At 34.9% G+C, this 25232-nt stretch overlaps 1 protein-coding gene across 4 annotated transcripts in view; it reads right to left on the minus strand.

The window, feature by feature from the left end:
• Positions 1-857: 857 nt before the first annotated feature.
• LOC112050867 (feline leukemia virus subgroup C receptor-related protein 2) overlaps positions 858-25232 on the minus strand; it is a 56361-nt gene continuing 31986 nt past the window's right edge. For all 4 annotated transcript variants that reach the window (XM_052891209.1, XM_052891140.1, XM_052891186.1 and 1 more), the window contains 6 exons: positions 9729-9953; positions 8456-8597; positions 7744-7943; positions 7165-7379; positions 6619-6724; positions 858-6224 (listed from right to left, as the gene is read on the minus strand). In XM_052891209.1, coding sequence (XP_052747169.1) covers positions 6063-6224; positions 6619-6724; positions 7165-7379; positions 7744-7943; positions 8456-8597; positions 9729-9953 — 1050 coding nt within the window. In that variant the 3' untranslated portion in view covers positions 858-6062. The remainder of the gene's footprint in view (positions 6225-6618; positions 6725-7164; positions 7380-7743; positions 7944-8455; positions 8598-9728; positions 9954-25232) is intronic.

Below are 25232 nucleotides of genomic sequence, written 5' to 3' on the forward strand. Positions count from 1 at the left end.
ATATGTTGGCGTAAATTGACTCAGATATAATGCTAAATGAATGAGTTTTTAGTTTTACAAAAACTACGCAGATGAACCACGGGGCGTCTGCTAGTTGTAAACGAGTAATTCTCATGTGGTTTCTTGTATTAGTGAACTTTTACCACCACTACAATATACGCAAGTGCAAGTGCAGCAGCAGTTCAATTTACTTTGCGTTGCAGGAAAAGCTCACTATAGCTTGATAAATTCGTTCGTAACACTCCCGATGGTCCGAGGGGGCCGGGAGGTGGGTAGGCACCTCTCACTTCCAGCATCTGCTTAACGCGCACGACTTCACAACCGCGCTGTCCTTCTCCACCGTCGCCCGCATACCATGAGAGTGTCAACAAAGAACTTGCCAAGCTATACTTAGAATCATATTTATGATGCTTTGATTTGAAACAGTGAAGTTGCAAAATATTCATCTTTTATTTTATTTTCTTATTTATTTAGGGAGTAAATATGAAATTAGAGCCTTTATTAAAAAAACCAAGATTGCTCTTTTCAGTGTAGGTATCTTCAATCTTTATATGTTCTTTTAGTAACAGACGCACAGGCAGTCATCTCATTTTATTCATTCTATTATATCTTATTTAAAATCACATGATGCTGAGGATAAGGTTATTATCTTTACTAATATTATAAAACTGAAGAGTTTGTTTGTTTGATTGATTGAACGCGCTAATCTCAGGAACAACTGGTCCCATTTGAAAAATTCTTTCAGTGTTAGATAGTCCATTTATAGAGGAAGGCTATAAGCTATATATTATCCCCATATTCCAACAGGAACGGGAACCACGCGCGTAATATAAGATAGGGAGATTGAAAATAAAATGTATCAGCACATCAACAAATTTTATTGAACAATATTTTAACATCAAGTTGTTTACAGTTACTATTTCTATATTACCTACTTACTATTAAACAATAAAAATCTTTTTTGAGGAAATTATATTTATTTTAACAATGAAAATAACTCACAAATACGATAGAAATTATATAGTACCCTACATTAGACGTATAATTTTGTTCGTTTAATAAGTGTAAAATAAATAAACAAGTGAAAAAAAAATACTGTAATTTAAAAGATAAAAAAGCAATAAAAACCGATAGTAAATATATTTTTTTTATAATATATTTTTTTATAATATATATGCACATTAATGACACAATATAATATACACTTACACAACCTTATGGTGTATCATACAGAAGGCGAACATGGTTTGTCTGCAGACGATTATAACTGTCGTCCATAAAAATGCAATATCTTAATTTTATACTCTAAAAGTTGCAGTAAAAAATAAATGCACCAAAAGGGTTTCAAAATTAGTGGCCATTTAGAAATTTTACAAAAATGATGTCACAATCTGAAATTTATCGAAATCGTAAAAATGTACATAACCGATTCAAATATACCTTCCATTATTGAAAAGAGTAGATAGGTCTAGGTTATGTAAGCATAGGTGTACTGCGTGGCATTTTGTCTACGGTTTGATGCAATTAGAATCAAACCAACCAGTTGAGTTTCTACATCAATCTTTGTCAACCATAAATTCTTTAATATATTTTTATTATTCCTGATACTAATAAAACCAAAGAATATCAACTAAATAATTCTGTAAACATTTTTTATAATAATCAAATTATTATCGAATGCAGATACTAAACCTTTTCGACCTGAATAACACACCATTTCTATTTAAAAATTTACTACAACAAGCACAAGTTAGATATAACAATATTTTCTTAAAATAGAATAATACTGTATCTGGGGATTACATTAATAATATTAAAATCATATTATTTTAACATTAAATCACAAGCCTTTCTTTAGGAAACCAAAAAGCTTCAACCATAGAAATCACAGAATCCTGGAATTGTAAAAGAGTTTTACTATATTTTAGCGACCTATTTAACATATTTGCGTAATTATATTAATAAATAAAAGTGAAGTCTTTGTCGTTGTTAAATTAAATCCTAATAAAATGCAATTTATACAATGTATAATCAGAAGTTATCGTTTATGAAAGTTTGTCCCAACTTGTAGCCAACGTGCCGGTTATAAAATGATCAGGAAATTTATAAATTAACAAAAAAACCATTTGAATCCAAACATGACTACAACGGTCGAGTCAACTAGTGCCATGCAAATGCACTAGAACTTCAACTTCGAAGTACGGTGAAGTTGACATCCAAAGTCAACTTCACCGTACTTCGCTCTGAAGTTGTCTACGTAATAGTCAATCTCTTCCGGAAAGACCTTTCTGATTTGGATGTAGTAGTAGAACGACAGACTAAAAGACAGACTGAACGCGTTTGTATGTATAAAGTAAGGGTTCGTTTCGTTATAGATTGTTTCTTCCGCGCTGTCAATAATTGTCAAATGTCTACTGTCAAATTGACTGTTAAACGCTTGTCTGCACAAAAACTGTAGTATGAAAACAGCACAGTTAACTGCAGAAAATGAGAGTAGGTAATAACTATAACAATCAAAGTGCGATTTTCGTTCAGATATTGATGACCATAAACTAATTGCTAGATTGGTTGATGTATAAAAATGCGTTAAATGTATAGACTAAAGTCGCAACACGCACATCATGAAAATATTGAATGAGTATTTTTCGCACATCTTATAAAAATCATCCACAAATCGTTGAAAATAGATAATCTCTTTCTACTTTTTTATTTTATTTATTCTTTTAATTGCTCGATATCTTTGTTCGGTCCTATAAAAAATCTGATTAATGAACAATTCAACTAAAAAAAATTACTCATTACTTACTTATTGTGAACGAATTTTGTGAATGATTGGATCATTTTTGTAAATGTGCAGCTTTTCTGATCTTTAAAGTAATTTTAAAGAATTGTGTTAAATGTTTAAATACAAATCACTACAATTATGGAAATTTCATATATTATAAATATCATTATTATCAATAAATTGTTACGTAAAAGCCATATTGCCTGAGCAGATCTTATAATATTATCGCATATCGTATCAAGCTATGTAACTTCTCATAAATATTGTCATTATATTTTTAAAGCCAGTTGTTTCACGTTCTGATAAGTTTGGTCACTTTCGTACCTTATGTCAAATGACAAAGACAAAATATGTGATAAGTATCACTTATCAGAAGATATTGAAACCAGACCTTAATCTTTCAAATCTGACGTATATAGCGTTACGCAGTTTATTGCCTTCAATTTCAAATTGAACATTATCATTTATTAGCACACGCATTCTTCATTCATTCGTTAACACTCGGTCGCACTGTACTGCGCAAACGAGTCGAAGTCGAAGTCGAACTTATACGGTTTGTCTCATCCGATGTACGTTTATTGCAGGACATAGGAAAGGACTTCCAATCATCACGCTTTTTAGCCACCTGCGTCCAGCGGCTCTCCCATTACCCCATGATGCCATCCACCAAGACCCTTGCGCTTAACAGTGCGAGGTCACTATTTCGACACATATGGACCCCAACGTCCATCGGCTCTTCAAATTATATACCTTACATTGTCTCTTCGTGATTCGTTGAGCTCTGTAAGTTTAAGTAAGTTCTCTGAAGATCCCCTCATTTCTGATTTGATCACCCAGATACTCCAAGCATAGCTCCATCGCCCTATCGCTTGAGTACTTAACTTCGAGCATTGTTACATGGGCCATACTAGCGACCAAGTCTCGATGTTTGTCTATAATATGGATGACGTTTCTTTTCGTTGCACTAGGGCTGACATAAAGCCTACTTTCATAGGGTGAATTACAATATATATAGTTTAAAGCTGCTTAAATTTAATAAATGCTTAATTCTACTTATTAGTTGCCATTTGTAAAACAAATAGGCCTTAAAGACCGATTACTTAAATTTACTAAAATAACTTAATAACATCCAATTCGTCACACGCAAAATTTTTAATTCTTAAAATAAAATTTAAAGTAAACATAATCTACGAATAATCTAGCTTTTTACTGGATTTAAGTTTTCTCAATTTTCAGTTACAATTATTGTGAGTAATGAAATTAGTAGATAGTAGTAACTATCCAAGAGATTTCTTTAAGCAATGTAGTTATGGCGAAAGTATGTTTCATAACAAATTAATGTTTACGTCTTAAATATAAATTAGAGGATAGAAAAATCACTTAGCGACCATATTTGTAGAAGATCATGATTTTATATTTAGTGATACACCAAGTGATTAATAAAGATGACCAACTACTGATCAAAAGTGATACATCAACTGATCAATATAGATGACCAACTGATCAATAGTGATACACCAACAGATCAATATAGATGACCAACTGATCAATAGTGATACACCATCAGATCAATATAGATGACCAACTGATCAATAGTAATACACCAACTGATCAATATAGATGACCAACTGATCAATACTGATGCCCCAACTGATCAATATAGATGACCAACTGATCAATACTGATACACCAACTGATCAATAGTGATACAGCAACAGATCAATATAGATAACCAACTGATCAATAGTGATATACCAACAGATCAATATAGATGACCAACTGATCAATAGTGATACACCATCAGATCAATATAGATGACCAACTGATCAATAGTAATACACCAACTGATCAATATAGATGACCAACTGATCAATACTGATGCCCCAACTGATCAATATAGATGACCAACTGATCAATACTGATACACCAACTGATCAATAGTGATACAGCAACAGATCAATATAGATAACCAACTGATCAATAGTGATATACCAACAGATCAATATAGATGACCAACTGATCAATACTGATAAAAAAACTGATCAAAACAGATACACGAAGTGATCAACGGGCCCATCAAATATTAAACATGAATTTAGATTAAGATAATAGGGTAACAATGTACGAAACTGCTACTATAACCAAATAAGTATAATCTCAATTTTAGTACAATTTTAAATTATTTGGTTAAAACGTACTTTTTATAATTTCCAAAACATAATATTTTGTAAATCTTTTAAAATATTAACTACCTACATCCAAACACTATTAAGTTACTAGGGTATATTATAATATGAAAAAACCTTCTATTCTACTACATGAATACATGAAAATATTATTTTTTTTGATTCCTAAAGGCTAAACCTTGGTATAGTATATCAGATAAAATAGTTTCAAATTTCGTTATTTTCTGCAGTCACGCATTTATTGTCACGTTTTATAAAACACATGCTACTTATGTTAAAATCGTACATATATATGTTATTAATTACTATTTATCATTAAAACAACCTACATAATAATGTGTTAGGTTTTAAAATTTCTAGGCCATAATGTTTAGTAAAATTTCTAAAAATCCTCCCATGCCATTTTTTTTACATATGGCTCTAAATAGTAAAGTATTCTTTGCCATACGTAATAGGCCTTACCTGCTTGTAATGCGCCTGCTTGTAATAGGCCTCACTCGTAGTCACACGTAATAGGTCGTAGGTACTGGCGCCATAGTATTACTTAGTTAATCTGCCGCAATGCCTTGTTCTGAAGATCGTCAAAACTAATGTACTTATTTTTCTAAGTATCGTACTTATAAGCTTATTCTGAGTACGTAAGTATTTTAACGAACATTCTCTTTGAACATCTAAATCTAAATGAACTTTGCATTTTATTCGATCTATAACACAACATATCAACAGATATTGAGACGTCATACGTCGTTTTTTTCAAAGAATATTTGCCATATATTTTACATAGGCTCAATATTCCAGTTACCTAGGGAGACCGAACGTTGACTGTCGACCGATTGAGGCTTCGATTAAAGTTATATGTTAAACAAACCTACCTTCAATATACTCGTCACGTCATCATCTCGTAAAAACAAATCGGCTAGGCACCTAACAAGAAATATCGCTCCCTCTTTCATAACGTTGGTACAAACGAGACAGCGATATATCCGGTTCGGTCGCAATTGGTCGATAGGACGAGTTAAATTGTGGCGTCATTGTTAGGCCTATTGGGGATACCTCGATAGTGTATATCTAGAGACTATAGTTATGTTTGTTTATGTCTTGTTCTGCGCAGCCTGCCGGCGCAGGTCGGGCTGGATGGCGGCGGTGACGGCGGTGCCCAGCGCCAGCACGCCGCACATGGCGAGGTCGGCCCAGCGGTCGCCAACGCGACCCAACATCCACTCGAAGAGCAGCGTCAACACCGTGCCGAACACCTGCGTGAAGGAACATTATAGTCTAAGATCCGAATAACAAAACGAGGTTCACCCATTTATATTTTTTTTTATTACAATAACGTCCTGGCCCTTAAAATAGGTAAGCTCGCGTGTCTTAAGGGCCTGTGACTTTCCTTGGGTGCACATTTAAAGATACAATAACATAAATGATGAATATTAACATAAAATATGCAAAACGTTGAAATTTTTAAAATGGTACACCCACCTGTTAAATGGATTTTAATCAATTAATCAATGGGAGACTCCGCCAAGTAATTTAAACGGAAGTGGCGGTCATCTGCGTAGGTAGGCATTTATAAATCAATGCTCCTGTAGTTACCCAATGAAATAATAATATTTTTAAATTATTGAATAATATTTGAGTAATGTTTACCTGAGCACAGGCGTTGAGGAGTCCAGACGTAGTCCCTTCAGGCTCGGGGTAAGTGACTTCGGAGGCGAACTCGAATCCAACCGGCAAATACCCGGCCATGAAGAAACTATAACAAACAAATTAAAATTTAAATAATCCCAAAAAAAGTTTTTCTAGCTAAAAAGAGTTTAGCTGAAACAACTTTTGGGAGAATTCTCTACGATTTTAGAGAATCTTTCCGATGTGTTACAGAAAACCCTCGATATCTTTGGATTTCCTAATCAAATCTTTATTATGTACCAGTTTAAGAATCATCGCCATAATGTCAGCTTTTATAGAAAACAAACTGCGTCATAATCCGCCTATTCGTTTAGAAGTTACAATACCACAAATCGACAAGCAAATATACACAAACAAACCAAACAGATACGTCAAATTTATTGCACCCCCCTTTAGTACAATACGTCACATAAACCATATCATAATTAGTCTATTCGTTTAGGAAGCTACAATTTCACAGACAGACACGCAAAAAAATACTTAATAATCTAAAATAAAAAGCCTTACCCAAGGAAAATGCTGCTGAAGTATACAACGGCGATGTACCCGCAGTCCAGGGTGAAGGTGAAGATGATCATGCCGACCACGGTAGCCGCGTACACCGCCAGCGTGGTCTCCTTGAAGCGGTGCGTCTTGTCCAGGATGAAGCCGCACACCACCGAGCCTAACATGCCGGCGACCACGATCACCAGGCCTATGCGACCGGCGTCTGTGTTGGCACCCTAAAAATAAAGGTAAGTACCAGTTTTAAATAAAGCTTATAAAAACATTCATAATGCCGTCAGTAGAATCTTTTTCTAGGTTATGGTTATCATACGAGTATATCCTGCTGAAACTCTGGATATTGGCAAATTTTGTTGAGGTTTACAAGAACTTTTAAAATATCAGGTGATTAATTAAAATTAAAGTTACGACGATTCCAAACGTAAATTGGTCCGAGAGGAGCCAATAGCAAACTCAGACAGGGTTTTTAACAAACTTCATCCTGAAGGTACCAGGATAAAATAACCTGATATCACAAGTGATATAAGGCACCAGGGTAATATCACAGGGTAGTGTGTGGGAAATTTAAGGTTTATTTCTTACTGGATAGTAGGTCAGCACGAGCTCGTTGAGCAGCGTTGAGATGGCATAGAAGACGCCCACGTTGAGTCCGTACGAGATGAGCAGCAGGATGTAGTTGCGGTTGGTCAGCAGCTTCTTGATGGACTGCAGGAAGTTGGAGTCGAGCGCGGCGCCCAGGTCGGCGGCCGCGGACGGCGGGCTGGGTGGTGCCGCTTTGAAAACTACGACAAACGGATTTTTTCTGGTTTATTTCTTCTTTAGAGAAATTACGGGAAGTCTGATTATTAGATGTGCTGGTAAAATGAAGGACCAAGCGGGTTTGCGCGTGTAAACTGACGGAGAATGGTCCTTCAATTTACTCACCATCGCGCTGTTTCTGTACACCTTTCTACTATATCAAAATAAAATGTAAAAAACTAGGTATAGATTTTTCTTTAGCTGCATAGTAACAATAATAATAAGACTATTTAGGAGTTTAAGACCGTGACACTGTTTCTAAAGGAGGTCAGCCAGATCAAGTAATTTTACTTAATTTTGTTGCTCCACCAGTTTTGAAGCCACAACAACTCCACGTAGCCTATATGTACCTGAAAAATTCGCAAGGAGTAGTTACTGAATACTTCTAGCTTCTCTTTTCCTTCAGTGAGCTCACGCAACTATTCGGTGATGCACAACGACGGCACGACGGTGCTTGCGGTAACAGCCAGCGATGACATATCAAAAGAAAACTCACAGAGCACGATGAACACGAACAGCACGCTGGTGAAGCCAGCCACCAGGTAGAACATGACCTGCAGGTCGGCGCCGATCTCCTCCGGGGTGCCCGTGGCGCGCACTATCATGGGCGGCAGGAAGAAGCCCAGCGCCACCCCTAGCTGTGAACATGTACGTACAAGAAAGTTTAACGACCTGCCTAGCGCAGTTAGCAGAAGAAATGCTTCGCCAAAAGGCAATTTCAGATTTAAATATAACTTCTTGGTTCAGCTCTAGTCTGTTATGACCTTGCCGCCAAGTAACTTAACATTCCGGCATGACATCGGGTTAAAATCAGTCTGGGACGTAGAACTAACTAGTTTTGTCGAAAACAAGCAACAACCCATCAAAGTTACAATATTCTTCTTCTCTCCTCTCAGGCTAATAATGGAAAGCAAGCAATAATGAAGTCTAAATTAAGGGCACGCTTGCTTGGACATTGCTTCTTGTTTTAAAGGTGTTCAAATTATACAAGATAGCATAAACTGGCGATGAAATTCCACAATGCGATGCAAAACTTTCGTGCAATTCATAATTTTATAAAATACCTAATGATTTACGTTTCTTTTTTTTAACTTATTTATTTACGTGGAAAAATCCTAACAATATACAGATATAACAAATAAAGAAGCACCTGAACAATTCATGACACCTAAATTAGTCTATTACGGTGTCACAGTCGAACTAAATCCACACCAGACCCCTCTCGGAGTGCCAGATCCAATTGGATAAACGTTTCCTAGCGGCAATCGTGCGTAATCATTACGACTATTGAAACACTGAACTGATGTGATTCAGACACGCTACATTAGCAGGAAACTTGCTCTTTTCAAATGCAGTAAATAATAGGTGGAAATGCTCGATTGCGATGCGCAATGGGCAGGGCACATTATATATAGTTCGAAGAACCGACGGACGCTGGGGTCCCATGGTGCTGGATTAGAACACCGCACTGGAAAGCGTAGTGTTGGTCGACCCCAGCGCTAGTTAAAACGACGACAACAAACAGATAACGGGGAGCCACTAGATAATGGCGGCTCGAGACCGTGGCGTTTGGAAGTTATTACAAGAAGCTTATGTCCAGCGGCGAAAGTATATCGGTTGATATATCGACCTAGACATTTGAAGACAGTACCCACCGAATAAGCGTCGAATTCTAATGAGGGTACTCCACAATGGACACTCGCAGCACATTTGTTAATAGTACTAGGAGTGCAGATTGGCTGTGCAAGTAAAAGAAAGTTAAATCTCACCTGGTTACCAAACACGCCAATACTGCAAGCGGAAGACACCTGGTCAGCTCCGAACCACACGGCGGCCAAGCGCGGCGGCAGGTTCAGGATAAACACCTGGGCCACCGCCACTACCGTCTGACCGGCAAAGCCAAGCCAGAACATGTCCTGCGGCACCGAGAACACCTTCAACCAAGCGCCCGCGCATGTTCCGAACGCGCCGATGATTGTCGTTACTCGGAGACCCTGAAAAGATATACAGGGCCATTTATTGCACCATTACATCATCATCATCATCATCATCATCATCATCATCATCATCATCATTCATTTAGGGTGATAAAGATTGACTCTGTTACAATAACCACCAAAGGCTTTATTTATTTCGTCGAGCAGTCTTAATGTAATTGTTGATTTTCTTGCAGACTACCATCGGTAGGAATCCTTCCAAACCGTTAGAAACCGACAACAATTCCTGAAAATAGCGCATTTAAAAGAAATATTATGTATTTCGAGGAGACCAATTAAAGTACTCTAAAATTTCCAGATAGAGATAAGCCTCATTCTCGGTTACGAAATAATCTTAAACTCATTGAGCAACACCAACTTTGAACATACGGCAATCAAAGTCACTGGACATTTTTAAAAATGCCGTAAAAACTCACTATCTGGTGCAGTAAGGACGATCTGTATCTATTATTTCTCTTCAATATGATTGTTTAATGTATTTATTAGTATATTTTATTCATTGTTGTAGGTATTTGTGTAATATTGTTTACGTATTAGGATGTAAATTATTTGTATGTATGTGTATTACTAATACTATGGTTATTTTTGTTTTACGCCACCTGCTGATGTCTTTAAGTTTTCCTAAACCAAAGGTTGCCTGGAAGAAATCGCTACTAAGCGATAAGGCCGCCTTTTGTATGCTGATCTCTTCTTAATATGTTTTTATTTCACTTGTATTTGTCTTTTTGGTGTGCAAATAAAGAATATCTATCGATCTATCTACCAACTGGGAAAATTTTAATTAAATGACGCCTACAAAGTTATGGGAACCATAATTTCTGATAACCAATTTTAAAGGGAACGTAGGCTGGATACCAATAATTTCCAATTAACCAATTCATCAAAGTTCCGGACGCAACTTATCAAAATGGAATCTCTAATACCTATACAATGATTGATCAGAACAATCAAGGAAAATAATGGGAAAAACTTTCCGATGATGAAAAATATTATAAAATTATACATTTATAAATCTCGCAAAGTGTTGAGGAAAATCATTACGAAATACAAAAGATTTCCCCTATTTTGATGCGTTTTACCTCATATTGTATCCACCGCAAACTTGAGACGGTCGATTATTATGATAATAAGTAACAAGTTTAATATCAAATGATAGAGTTGATTTTTAATCCTTTAATATAGGTACTCGTAACTATTTCGAACACTTTGGATGCCTTATAATATTAAAATAGAACTTTTTGTAACAGATGCTTGAATTATCATCATTTTTGCTTGATGCTTGAAAATCATTTCATTGTTATCGAGCTATTTAACAATGCTTTTCAAATATAAATAAATTGTATTATCCTCAATATTGTTATAATTATTGTTTAGGTACGAGTACTATTATATTTTTTTTTACTATTAATATTTGTCACGTCTCTTTTTAAATTTTTTACTCTAATGTTTTTTACAACATTGTATCATAGTTAGTAAACTAATTTACTTGTAATGCCACAGTATGAAAATACAGTATATCAACTTAAACACGTGCAATTTTTTTTTTCAAACAGATTGCTATTTTACTTAGGCACATCTTTTAGTCTTTGAGCAACTATTTAACTCAAGGAAATAAGCACTAAAACACAGCTGTCTCGTCGGTAAAAACCCATTTGTGATTACAATATCCATCAAGTTAATGATCGGTAACCCCGCATATGATTTATATTTATATTTTCTCATGATATTTTATGTACTACCTAGCTACTACTAGCAAATGCCTGCGACTTCGTCCACGAGAGAATCGATGTAAACTTTAAAGATATAAAAATTTTAATAATTTCCGATTTCCAAGTCAAAAAATAACTTTAACTAAAAAGCAAAAAATAACATCCTACCTATGTGCTACCTTCTGATCAGTTTGAAGGCGGTGCCAAGCCAGTGATGTTTTAATTAAACACGTTTTAACTACAAAATTACTGTGGTTCTTTCAGAAACAGCTTTCTTTCATTCATCATCAGATCCTGACATGAAAAAAATTGGTCCCATTTTTTTGTCCCTGGAAGTAAACCCTTCAAAATAAAAAAAGAATTTTCAAAATCGGTCCATAATTGACGGAATTATCGCTGGACATACATAAAAAAAAACATACATACATCCGATCGTAGAACCACCTCCTTTTTGGAAGTCGGTTAAAAATGAGTTTAAGTAGTAAGTTATCGTTAGGTAAAAAGTAGATAAAAAAGAGAAATATTCCACCATGAGTCATTTTATAAAATCATCAATGGATTTGGATATTATATCGTCGTCGTCGTCATCAACCCATATTCGGCTCACTGCTGAGTTCGAATCTCCTCTCAGAATGAGAGGGGTAAGGCCAATAGTCTACCACGCTGGCCCAATGCGGATTGGTAGATGGTAGACTTCACACACGCAGAGAATTAAGATAATTCTCTATGTATGCAGGTTTCCTCACGATATTTTCCTTCACCGATTGAGACACGTGATATTTAATTTCTTAAAATGCACACAACTGAAAAGTTGGAGGTGTATGCTCCGGACCGGATTCACACCTACACCCTCCGGAATCGGAGGCAGAGGTCATATCCACTGGGCTATCACGGCACGGATAATATATACCGACATCTAATTCATTTCATCAGTGTAATTTACACTATCTATTGATGAAAGTTTTTCAAAACAGACAGACATACAGACGCGGTGGGGTACTTTGTTTTATGTTATGTGTTTTATTTCATAGATCTACTTGTTTCCAGTCCAGTAGTCTAGTCAGTCATAAACAAATAATTTTATTTCTTGTGTAGATTTTGTGTTCATCAATTAACAATGGTTAAACCACAAACGTGACAATTCACTTCGAAATTACATTAAATATACAAACCACAATTTTCATTTTATCATAGTCGATGATATTTTTTTCATACTTACGAGTTGTAACGTAAAATGACAAAAAAAAATAAAATACTACTTTAGTAAATAGTTAATATATTTATCAAAGGCAAATCTTTGAGTAAGTAAATAGTCTATAGTTATCTTTACTAATAATATAAAGAAGTAAGAATTATTATTTGTTTGCTTGTAGCAAATAGCCTCCGAAGCTACTGAATTGATTTTAATAACTCTACTGCCAATGGTAGGGCTTAAATAGTAGTAAAGTAGGTTATATTTTATTACCGTTTTCCTAAAGTAACTGGAACTAAGCAGCTAAGAGAACGTAACATACCTAATTGTATCATATTGTAAAGAGTACAATAATTAATTACAAGTGGTTAAGTAGGTATACCTACCTGTTACCTACATTGTTGAAGGTTCAATACCATTTACTCAATAGTGTGTTTAAAGTAAGAGCATTGTTGCAGCCACTCGAGATGTTGGCAATGACAATGTCGACTGATATCCGTACATTGTCACGAGCTACATACTCAGTCTCAAGCACATAAACTTGTAACTACTATTAATTGCCTCGTTAGTCCAATGTTTAGACTATGCGGCTTCGAACCATGAGGTGTTGGATTCAAATCCAACGCTTTTATAGATAGAATTTTGAAGTCTACGGCCGATCTCAATATTTCCCTGTTTACTTAAGATATTCTCAATATTAGCATGGAGTAAGGATGTTCTCAGTTTTACACTCCCATTGTTCGTTTTAAAGTTTAACTTACCAAAACGCATTGTTGCTTGTTGGGTAGCAAGCAAGCCTGCTCCTGCATTGGGGTATTAACGATTACATAGGGGCTGTAATCATACTTATGCCAATGAATTAATATTCTAATTACTCAACATATGCCTAGGAACGATTGGCATAGCACATTAGAGCTCGTATTTGTTGCATTCTGCTAGAAACTGCATTGTCAATATCAAGTACTAAAACTTGTACCTAATTGATATCAAGTAATAAAATTTTGTGTACAAAATGTTTTTTTTTTTAAAAAACAGCGTCGCACTTGAACGTGGAAGTAAAATAAATTGAAAGTTTATAAATATGAGTAAAAAATAAATATAAAACCAATGTACTCCAGTTCAATTAATGTTGTATTAAAATTATTTCGATATACTGCTTATCTACTCTGTGGCAAGGTTAGGCGGGTCCCCTTCTAAGCCATGAATTAAAAGCTATGTAGCCTAAGAGCGTCGATCGTTTATCGAAGATCGATTTTTCTTTATTATTTCACGTTATACAAAATGTGCGAACGCTCTGATGGGCCAAATAATCCTTGAAACTTAAATCCGTCACGTGTGTGTGTAATTATGAACAACCACACATTATGGGATTCGATTTCCATAATACATACTATTGTAAATTATACTTCTTGTATTTTATCCGACACGGTCAAAGGATTTCGTTTACCTACACACATTCAAGTTTAAAAATACTCGTAGCATTCTGTAAAAAAAATACATTTATTATATTTTATCCATTTATTATCTTATTATATTATCTTACGTTAACCATCTTCTGCTTACAAAAATATTTTACTTCTAACTCTGATATAATTATTTTCATAACTGATTCATCAGGTATATTTCAATTGTTTATGAATCTACCCTGACATTTATCGTAATTACTCGTAAATACTAAATTAATTATTGGACCTATTATAAAACAAATTTGTTAATTTTGTTCCGAGTGCAAGTTTCGAAAAAAAAAATCATTTCAATTTTCGTTAATATTTAGCTTGGTATACACCAAGCCAAATATACTTTAATCTATTTAGCTTTAATTAGTTTAAGTAATTAGCTTTTATAAGCAAAATCTTCACCCAAAACTAAAATATTATAAAAAATTAAACACGTGTTTTTTTTTTATTATGTACAAGTTAGCCCTTGACTACTATCTCACCTGATGGTAAGTGATGATGTAGTCTTAGATGGAAGCGGGGTAACTTGTTAGGAGGAGGATAAAAATCCATACCCCTTTCGGTTTCTACACGGCATCGTACCGTACGTTCTTAATTAATTGCCTTAAAATTTAAACGAAAGAAACACCATTAAAAATGTTCAAAACTTTTGTATCGCAGATTGTCCTAACATTCCCGTTTTACAGAAGTTGGTGCAGACTACAATACTTACGGAAACCGTTCCGCTGACTAACTTTCAACAAAATGTCGATTTCTACTTCGTAAAAGTTGATGCTTTTGCGTTTATTGGGTTGTTACTTGTTACAGAGTTTCAAATTTTTCCATTGCGCACAATATCAAAGTTTTTAAAAACAGTTTTAATAACGAAAAACGAACTTTTTTCATTTTGAAGGTTTTTAATATATTACGTAATGTCTGTACCCTTTCTGACATCTATATACTTGTGTGTAATGTATACCTACCAACCATTTACATAATAGGGTTTTTATTACAATTTTAAAAAAAAAGTAGGTGCGAGAGGATTACCAGCAAAATCTCTCTACAACTTGCTTAAGACCTTGGCCTCTCTAGAAGTGCAACTAGTTCTATATTAGAACGAGTATACAAAGCTGCTTTATTAGGATCTTACCAAATTAGGCTAGGCAGGGAGAACAACACGAACAGAGAAGGGGAGTGTTGATCGATCGTCAAGGAATTCCTTAACCCTACCCTTGTAGCCACAAGTTCATGACTCTGCTCAGAGTTTTTCTCTCTACCACGCGATGGACCCGGCACCCGTACAGTGAATCGATGGAATGCTAAGATATTCGTCTCGGTACTCAATAGACTCAGTTTATTTGAAAATTATTATTAAAGAAACAATCTTATGTTATAATGTTCTTCGAGGAAGAGAATAAAAATATTTTCCTGAAAATCTGAGGTATAGCGTCACATTTAGCTTTTTCCATTTACTGTGGTAGGTAAAGACCTCAGCCCAATTATTGTATAGGACCTGCCTCGCTAGACGTTACTTTTCTGTCAAAGTATATGATCAACGATCTAATGCGATTATAGAAACTGTCTCTATAGTATCGATGTTAAATAGTTGTAACCGTGTTCGTCGGTTAAAGAGCTCCGTAAAAATACCTGACTATATATAAGTGACTATGAGTGCGATACAGGTCCTTCTATAATTGGTCTGAGGTACAGACGAATGAGTTGTGTTACATTTTTTCACATTTTAGCTCGTTATAAAATTTCTGCTGCAGCGCGCTTTTAAACCGCAGAGGATTTTAAATTACAGTTGTAGCGGTAAAAACAGCTCAGCTGTAAACGTAAAACGTGCTCGCGCGTAAACCCCGTGCGATAATACGCGTCTAACTGGTGAACTAGTTTGCGCGGCTGGCTCTTGGCCTACTAAAATGAATTAACAAAAATATTATGACAATGTAGATAAAAAAACACTGAACACGTGCATACAAAATTCAACATTTATAAATATCTAGAAATATTTTTTATATCTTGAAAAAAAATGGTAAGTAACTCAGCTCACGACTGTAAGTACACCCTTGACTACTGTATCACCTGATGTTAAGTGATAATCCAGCTTAATATGGCAGCGAGGAAAACTTGGACGAGGATATTTACTATAATCATACCATAGACGGGTTATTATGCGCCATTTTACTAGTACTCTAAATTGCTTGGCGTTGCGTCTTTGCTGAAGTGTTTTTCAGATAGCATGGGTACGGTGACAGTCGACTGAATCGCGGCAAACTTTCACTCTTGAAACGAACTGTCACCCGCACCATCCTACATTAAATTAACTGTAGTAGGGTAATTTCCCACCGAAAAATCGGCCTCCAAATATACTTTAAGTATAAGATAAATAAGTTATCAGTGCTAAATTTATTTGTCTTCCATCTATGAACAAATTTAAAACAAATGTACCAAAATGAATAATCAAGCAGTATCTAATAATTTAGTGGTGGCCCAGTGTATATGACCTCTGCCTCCGATTCCGGAGGGTGTGGGTTCGAATCTGGTCCGGGGATGCACCTCCAACATTTCAGTTGTGTGCATTTTATGAAATTAAATATCACATGTCTCAAACGGTGAAGGAAAAACATCGTGAGGAAACCTGCATACCAGAGAATTTCCTTAATTCTCTTCGTGTGTGAAGTCAGCCAATTCGCATTGGGCCAGCGTGGTGAACTGTTGGCCTAACCTCTCTCATTCTAATAGGAGTCTCGAGCTCAGCAGTGAGCGAATATGGGTTAATAATGATGATGATGATCTACTAATAGATTTGATTGCTAATCTTCTCTCCTTGTTGCTTAGCCGTTAATTTGAAAATAAAAAAACAATAAAGCGAACCGTAGGTATCAAACATATCAATGTTTTTTTTAAAAAGGAAAACAAACAAACATTCCAAATACAATCTATACACCTGAAGAGTTTGTTTGTTTTAATGCGCTAATCTCAGGAACTACTGGTTTGATTTGAAAAATTCTTTCAGTGTTAGACAGCCTATTTATCGACGAAGGCTATAGGCTACATATATATTATACATATTGGACAGGACCGTAACAGGAAACACACGGGTGAAACCGCGGCGTCAGCTAGTGAAGGCTATATTTAGCTTGAAAAGATACTCGCTTGTACAAAACTAAAAAAAAAGTACATGGGTGCACACGAGTAGGTACATGAACGCAAAAAATATGACAAAGGACAAAGTGGGACAGAGCAGAGTAAATTGCCAACCTGGGTACATCGAAATAACTTTGAGAGCAAAGTTAGTGAACAACAAATTGACGGCTAGTGCACTATATCAACTCCCTGAAGTTGATACCTGAGGGCCATGTGATGTTACGCTCGTAGAAGTTCAGGGATGCGATTCCGCTATTTTACACTCGACGATGAATTAGTCGCCTATAACACGTCTTATTCGAATTTTAACTTTATGTTTATTTATTCCAAAATTAATATGTCGCTAAAAATGAAGTTGCCGTAGTACGACCTATCTCACAGCGCTGTAACTTTACAGAATTATTCAATGTAAATATGAAATAAACTAAAATATGTACACCTATCTAACGTTTCTGTTTACTGTTTCACTTTACTTTTCTTTTTCGTAATGTATTTTATTAATCGTAGTCCAACGGAAAACATAAGAAAATCCTAGCTGGTCTCCACGATACAGAACAATCTAGTGTGGAGGCACACAGGCAATCAAATACTTGGTTTTTGTATCTATTTTTGGTTAATAAAGATTTTATTTATCCCGTAGGAATACAGGGATAATATATAGCCTATAGCCTTCCTCGATAAATGGGGTATCTAACACTGAGAGAATTTTTCAAATCAGACCAATAGTTCCTGAGATTAGCGCGTTCAATCAATCAAACAAACAAACTCTTCAGCTTTATAATATTAGTATAGATTTAGAATTCAGGGGGATAATGTTAAATTGGCGGCCACTTAGATGTTAATTATAAAAATGAGGCTAAACGTGCTCCGAGAAAGTAAGAAAAGCTCAGGGGCTATTCCATGACATAACCCAGGATTTTAACCCAGGACTCTGTGACCCGAAGTTAACCAAAGAAGCAGTACTTACTTATTTCCTCGTATAAGCCAGGCGAATACCTAATTCATGGCCAATGTAGCAGTACGAATATTACGTAGTTGTGGTGAAGTTAGTTTGTATGTCGACATTCAAATGTTAGATACGATGCACCAGTTGCATTGCACCTACAAACTATATTTACTGTATTTCTATCGCACTGGCCCACAAATTTAGTTTCTCTGTTTCAAATAGGTACTGCATCTTGCACGTGTGAACGCTAAAGTACAAAGGTAGTCAAACTAGATAGTTTTGGCAGACTACATAGACTGTAAGTTGCTAATACTTGCTTGCTACCAAATATTGTGAATTTCTTTAACAATGTTTGGTATAATAATTAAATTCTCCGTACAAAGAAAACTTAGACAAGAGAGAAATCAACGCCAGCTACATGATCCGATGTCACATAGGCCAATCAACAGAATAAACAAAGAAAGCTGTTCGTTTCATATAAAGATGCATAGACAAATAAGGTGTAGAGGAAAAATATACGTGATGTAAAACTGTAAAAGTAACACATTACTGATTTGAGTAATCTGAATTAATTGTATAGTTTGTCTGTTTGAACGCGCTAATCAAAAGAATGATTTAAATTGTAAAGTATTTTTGTCGAATATGTTGAATAGCCTAAATTAGAAATAGAAATTGAGGAAGGCTATACGCTATATACAATTACAAGTAAAAGCAGAACATCAATGAAAATGTGGCGAAAAACGGTTGAAAAAAAAAAATTGTTGCATGCGTTAACAGAGAGGGTTACAGAAAAATCATGTTCCCCTTTCTAAAGTTCTAAATTTTTTTTACACGCGGACGAAGTCGCAAGTATTCACTAGTAGAAAATATAAAACCCAACACAGCCAACAAAAGTTTATTAAAAGGCACAACAAAAAACAAAAATTAAAAAAAAAACACATGCGCGTCAAGAATCGTTACCATAGCAGGAAACAAAAAATAAGCGGATACATTTTTTGCTGAAACTTTTGCAGTCTCAAAGGAGTTTCTTTTAGGGAAAGAATGTGGAATGTCATTCAGATAGACGTTGAACAAAATAATGAATTAAAAGAAGGTTATTCATCAGGTATATTTAGGAGATTTTTTAAACTAGGTAGGTAATACTTATAACTAGGTAGGTACTCGTATTAGTTACTTTTAATAAAACTGTAATCATACATTTAGGTAGATTGAAGATAAAAATAAATCATCTCTTTTATCTTTGAAGAAAGCCAATTACCATGTAATTGGTTCACACACTAGCTAATAATCTATTAATTATGAACCTACAGTGGTTAAGTCACATGCGAAATACACAAAATTACGTTTATCGCTCAAACGCAAGCTATTTTATTTGACAAAAAAAATAATACTTAGTTTAAATTATTTATAATTTAATGACGGTAGTAATTTTTAATTTTATAATTTTATTTGTTAGATTTCTACTAAATTATTGTAATTATCTTTATGTGTCCAAACTACTTATGATTTAGTATACTTACTTAATATTTAAAATGATTTGAATTCTTTAATTGGAACTATTTAATTAGGTATAATAAGGTATAATTTTAAATGGTGGACTATTTTTAAAAACTACTTTATCTTTTTAATTAATTATACTGGTAGCGGTAATACTGCCTTGAGATACACCAAGACAAGTACTGTGACAAGACTTCCAAGAATGTTTATTTTAAAAATATATTTTGTACATGTAAATTAATTTGCAGTCTTTATAATAATATAGATTAATTTAAAAAACTTATATAATATGTTTGAAATGATCGATTTTAACCGTGTAAAACAGTATCAAAAGCTACTGCCAGCTTTACATACCAAAACGAATCAATTACAAACGAGATCATTTGAATTGAACTGAACAAACTTTTTACCTTTATCTCAAAGGAAACGAGGAAGTTGAGAAAAAACGTCAATCACGCCAGTAACGACTTCATTATATATTTTGATTATATGCACAGTGGCGTTGAGTGAAGTGGGGAGAAAAAAATTAAGGAAGCGAAATATTAATTAGATTGTAGCAAAAAGGACAAACAAATACGTAGGGAAATACGCAGATCATTTCAATAGTACACTAGTACTCTACCGCTAATGATACTCAACCAACCGAAGCTGGTTGATGAGGTAAGGTTTGAGCCATCTCCGGGATATGATCTCTTACTTCAATACCAGGTGATATGTGACGCGATATATTATCGTTCGAAATTCCTCAGTACCTGAAGACAAAAGTCTTCGAACAGTGCGTGTTGCCAGTGATGACCTAGGGTTCCGAGACTTGTTCGCTAAATTCGAGTTCGAGTCACAGAGGGTGATGGAACGAGCTTTGCTCGAATCAAAGTGAGAAGATCCGTAGAAGAACCAAAGTCACCTATACAGTTCAACGAAGTGCGAAGTTGAAGTGGTAATGAACGGGGCACAGAGTTCGAAAAGCCGATGGACGTTGAGATCCCAAGGTCCTGCAATCGACATCCATCGGCTGATATCATGATATGATGATGTGGAATATCCCGTGAGCTGATATTCGCCCTTATTAGGACATATGAGGATGCAACTTAATCACTAGCAACTGAGTTTCTACAAGCGTTTCCTAGTAACTGACCTTAGGCGAAGTCAAAATATACCAGCAAATCTTGTTTATGTTGTGTTATTTACCAATGCTAATTTTCAATGTTCATTTGCACAATATAATAACCTATTTTTGTTGGGGAAAATATGGCAGATTTGTACATATTTTAAGCTTGTTCATCAGACTTAATATTATAATACTTACTACAGCGGATTTGCAGCTTGCGCGCTTTTCCAACGCTGGTTAGTTTAGACTTTATCTTTCAATCTATAACGACCATTCTTACATGTAATGATATTTAGTAACAGGGTCCTTAAATTATCATTGACGCTAGACAGCTAATAAGCGTTTTATCATATAAGTCTGAGTGTAGTAACCTAAACCTGTTTATTAATCTAAGCCTAAACCATAAATATTTATTGTCTGCGACAATTTAATGCATGATACTCGTGCCTTAAGTCAACTGTCTGTCTTATCTATGAAATGGCTGCTTAACTTGTAACACGAAAGAAGTCTGATTTGAGTTTTACTAGAAGATATTCAAGTAATCAACATTATGGCAATTTGTGGGATATTTTAGGAAATCTACTTAGCAGATTAAACGAGACCATCGTTCTGGATTATGGTAATCTTTCAATAGCACCACCAAAACATCATTACCTCATATTTGCGAATTTTATTAATGCCAATAAGATTCGTGTTAATCCTAATCAGTAATGTCACTTATTTCCTGTTAATTATAGAATTATACAACATTTTGTTTCATTTGCCCTGGTAGTATAGCACCATGCCTATAAGTTGATCTATGCGCAATTCAATTCAATCTTTTATTTGCAAACCTATGGGGAGGTGATAATACAATATTTAAACAATTTTTAGCCTAAATATGGTATGCAATTAATAAAACACAGTTAGATACTTAATAAGTACTGGTACTAGGTAAGTAGATACAATATAATATGCAAAATACATTTTAAAGCCACTGCTATAGACTGCGCAGTTAAAACTAAACGTGTGTGGTGCGGGTAAGTTTAAATATTTGAGCTACACATACATTGTCACCAAATATATATCTAGATATATATTCGGTGACAATATATTCAAATACACTATACATTTATCTACCCTGCATCTGCTCTGATGATGGAATCGGAACTTTAAGGCAATTCATGGGATTTAAGAAATCTACTTAACGTATTACGCTAATCTTCCAATAGCACCATCAAAACATGATTACCTAATATTTGGACACTTTATTAACGCCAATAAGGTTTCGTTGACGAGAGGTGTGATAAATATATTACAGGCTGTATTAGTCTTTTTATAATATTTGTTATGTGTGTCAGTAATATCACCTATTTTCTGTTATATACATATATTGCATAATACAATCAGTCTTAACAAAAAAATCTTTATCAAATAAGTCAATCATCATCAGTTTATTTTTTTGACCCACTGCGAATTTAGAACCCACTATGTTCCAATGTGGGCTGAGGATCTTATAGATCACTAGCCGACGTGTGCGATTTTGTCCGCCCATAGACCTCGTTAATCCGGCCCTCTCGTAAAACCCGTTCTTAGTGGACCTCTACTATCTGTAAACTACTTCCCTGTCAAATTTCAAATTTGTACAACTAACGGTTTTGAGATTTCATGATGAATGACCTTTCACATTTATATATTAAGTTTATCAGAAGGTAATCATAATACACATTGCAAATGCAAACCATAATATCCGTGCATAAGTTATTTATCTCCAACAACAAATATTGTACCTGGTTATCTCTCTACCAAAATTTATAAGAACTTAAATGTTTAAAACACGAAAACTGAACAAACTGGCAGAGGTATTTACTTAAAATTGATAATTAATGAGTATGGCCATTGAGTATGGACGGAATTAATTTAACAACCCGATAATTTTAGAATCACAAGAATTAATTCTGCAAAACGAAAGGTATGCAGTAAATATATTTATAGGCGTACAAAATATTTCTTTCTTAGTTTTTTCTTTAGAGCTCCATCTTTATCTGTTGAGACTTGAGAGTTCAGGGAAGCCAACGTGTTGAGATTTAGTGCCCGTTTCCACTATACGAGTATAAACTGAATATTGACTGTTTCCTGTGCCGTTAAAACACACAGACGAATCTATTTCTTAAAGTATAGTAATTATGAGAGTTTCTCGAATGCGAGGGACAGTTTTTTCTAGATAACAAGCTTATCGCCCCAGTGATACTACGAGAATGAAGACGTTTCTCGTATGCGTGAAAGCCTTCGATTAGCAAAGCAAATATCAAATTCACGTGCTATCTCTCGTGCCTTTTCTTACTGTCTGTAATAATTAACGTGGGCAATATATTACGAATTCTCTAACGTGTTCAAGAATATCTAATATTTAATAAAAAACAGTCATATTGGTTTCTTTTATCAATCCACAAATCCACAGTCAGTCTGAATGTTCATGTTGATATCCATTCTGAAAGAAGATCCATTAAAGAGAAGATTAATCGAATTGAAATTGTAACGACTCCAGGGAGAACTTTTAATTAGTGTTTATAAATTAGGCTAACTTGCAATAAACAAATTTGGATTTTAAAAATTCCTGGATCACCATTTAGGTTTTGTTTCATTGAGATTTTTTTAATTATTATGTTTTTCCTATTTGCCGTACGTCGTTACCTCAACCTGTACTATTATGACTGTGTTCTGTGCATCAACGTTGAAAATGCCGGTCTGTGATAGTGGGAACGGATTATTCGGTTCCCTTTGCACTGGCGTGGAAGTAATGAATACGCGTTATTGACCTTGCATAACTACGTCTAGCTCTGAATCCACGCCTGGAGACAGCGACGGTTTCAATGCAAAATTTCTATTTCCATTCTGCCTCTCAGTTATTTGCGTTCCCTACAACTTTTAAGAAATATTTTTTTAATTTGAATCATTAATTTATTTTGCTGTCCCCGCTAATAACTGACTATCTAGTAGTATGCATTCTGCATATCGTCTCCAAAGAGTAAAAAAATCTTTTGTAGGTTTGGGTGTACTCTTCTATAATAAGATCCCCAAGACTGTGATGGACCTGCCAATGCATAGCTTTAAGCAATGTGTTAAAAACATTTACTTAGTAGAGTGTACTACAACATTGATGAGTTCCTTAATGATAAAGATGCTTGGAGGCCGTTGGATCAGCTTCCACCTTCACACAGGAAGTAAAACTATAAGAAATGTAAACAGTAATTGTTATCAATTGTAAATTATAATACTGTATGACTTTTTCAAAAGAGCAACTGTTGAGTTTCTTGCCGGTATCTTCTCAGCAGAACCTGCCTTCCGAACCGGTGGTAGAATCTTTACAAATCGTCAACTGACGTGTCAAAAGTGCTTGTAAACTGAGCCTACTTGAAATATATGATTTTTGATTTGATTTGATTTGATTTGTAACACCACTAAGTATGCCTTAGTTTAGTTAGTTGTTATGTTTGTTGTATTTTCATGATCATGTCGTGGTTTGATTTTGATTCAGTTTCCTCAGAAAATGTGGCGTATAAAACATGTTTTAAATGCCATCGAGTACATCTTTGAGGTACTGTCTGGTAAGTTATGAAAGGTTTACTGATGGCTGAAGACCGTGTTGTTTGGAAGTCCATGCAAGAGGCCCATTTCCAGCAGCGGACATTAATGATGATGCTGGACGTCACGTTCTATGAATTGAATCCAATAGTGATTTATAATAAATATTTACGCCTGTACTGTTACTATATAATAATGATAACATTAGCAGATAGCGCGGATCATGTCAGCATCACTGGGCTGTTAGTAACGTGTAAACACTAAACAGTGAATCATTACGAAAGACAAACAATTACAAAGAAGCAATCTATATCAAAGTTTATCACTAGACGATAATTATATTTCTCGTAACTAAGTTATCAGGATTATGAGTTACTCTAGCACACAATTCCAGAGTAAATTAACTGAAATCTATTTGAAACAAGATTGGACCTCATTCCGGAGTTCCCTAAAATATATTTGGGCGCCATTTGGAAAAGTTCATTTCGCTGCTTGTGACGTAGTGCAAAAGCTGGCGATTGGTTTTTATAAAAGCTGAAAGTTATAGCATATTCTCCTACCTACATAGGCAATTAAGGAGTGGTGTTATATTATTGAGTGAGTGTGGCTAGCCTTACTGTTTAAATAACAATGTATTTCGAAAAGTTGCCAGGATTCTTAATGTCTAGACAATA

The sequence above is a fragment of the Bicyclus anynana genome, chromosome 1, assembly GCF_947172395.1.
Source record: "Bicyclus anynana chromosome 1, ilBicAnyn1.1, whole genome shotgun sequence".
NCBI lineage: Eukaryota > Metazoa > Arthropoda > Insecta > Lepidoptera > Nymphalidae > Bicyclus > Bicyclus anynana.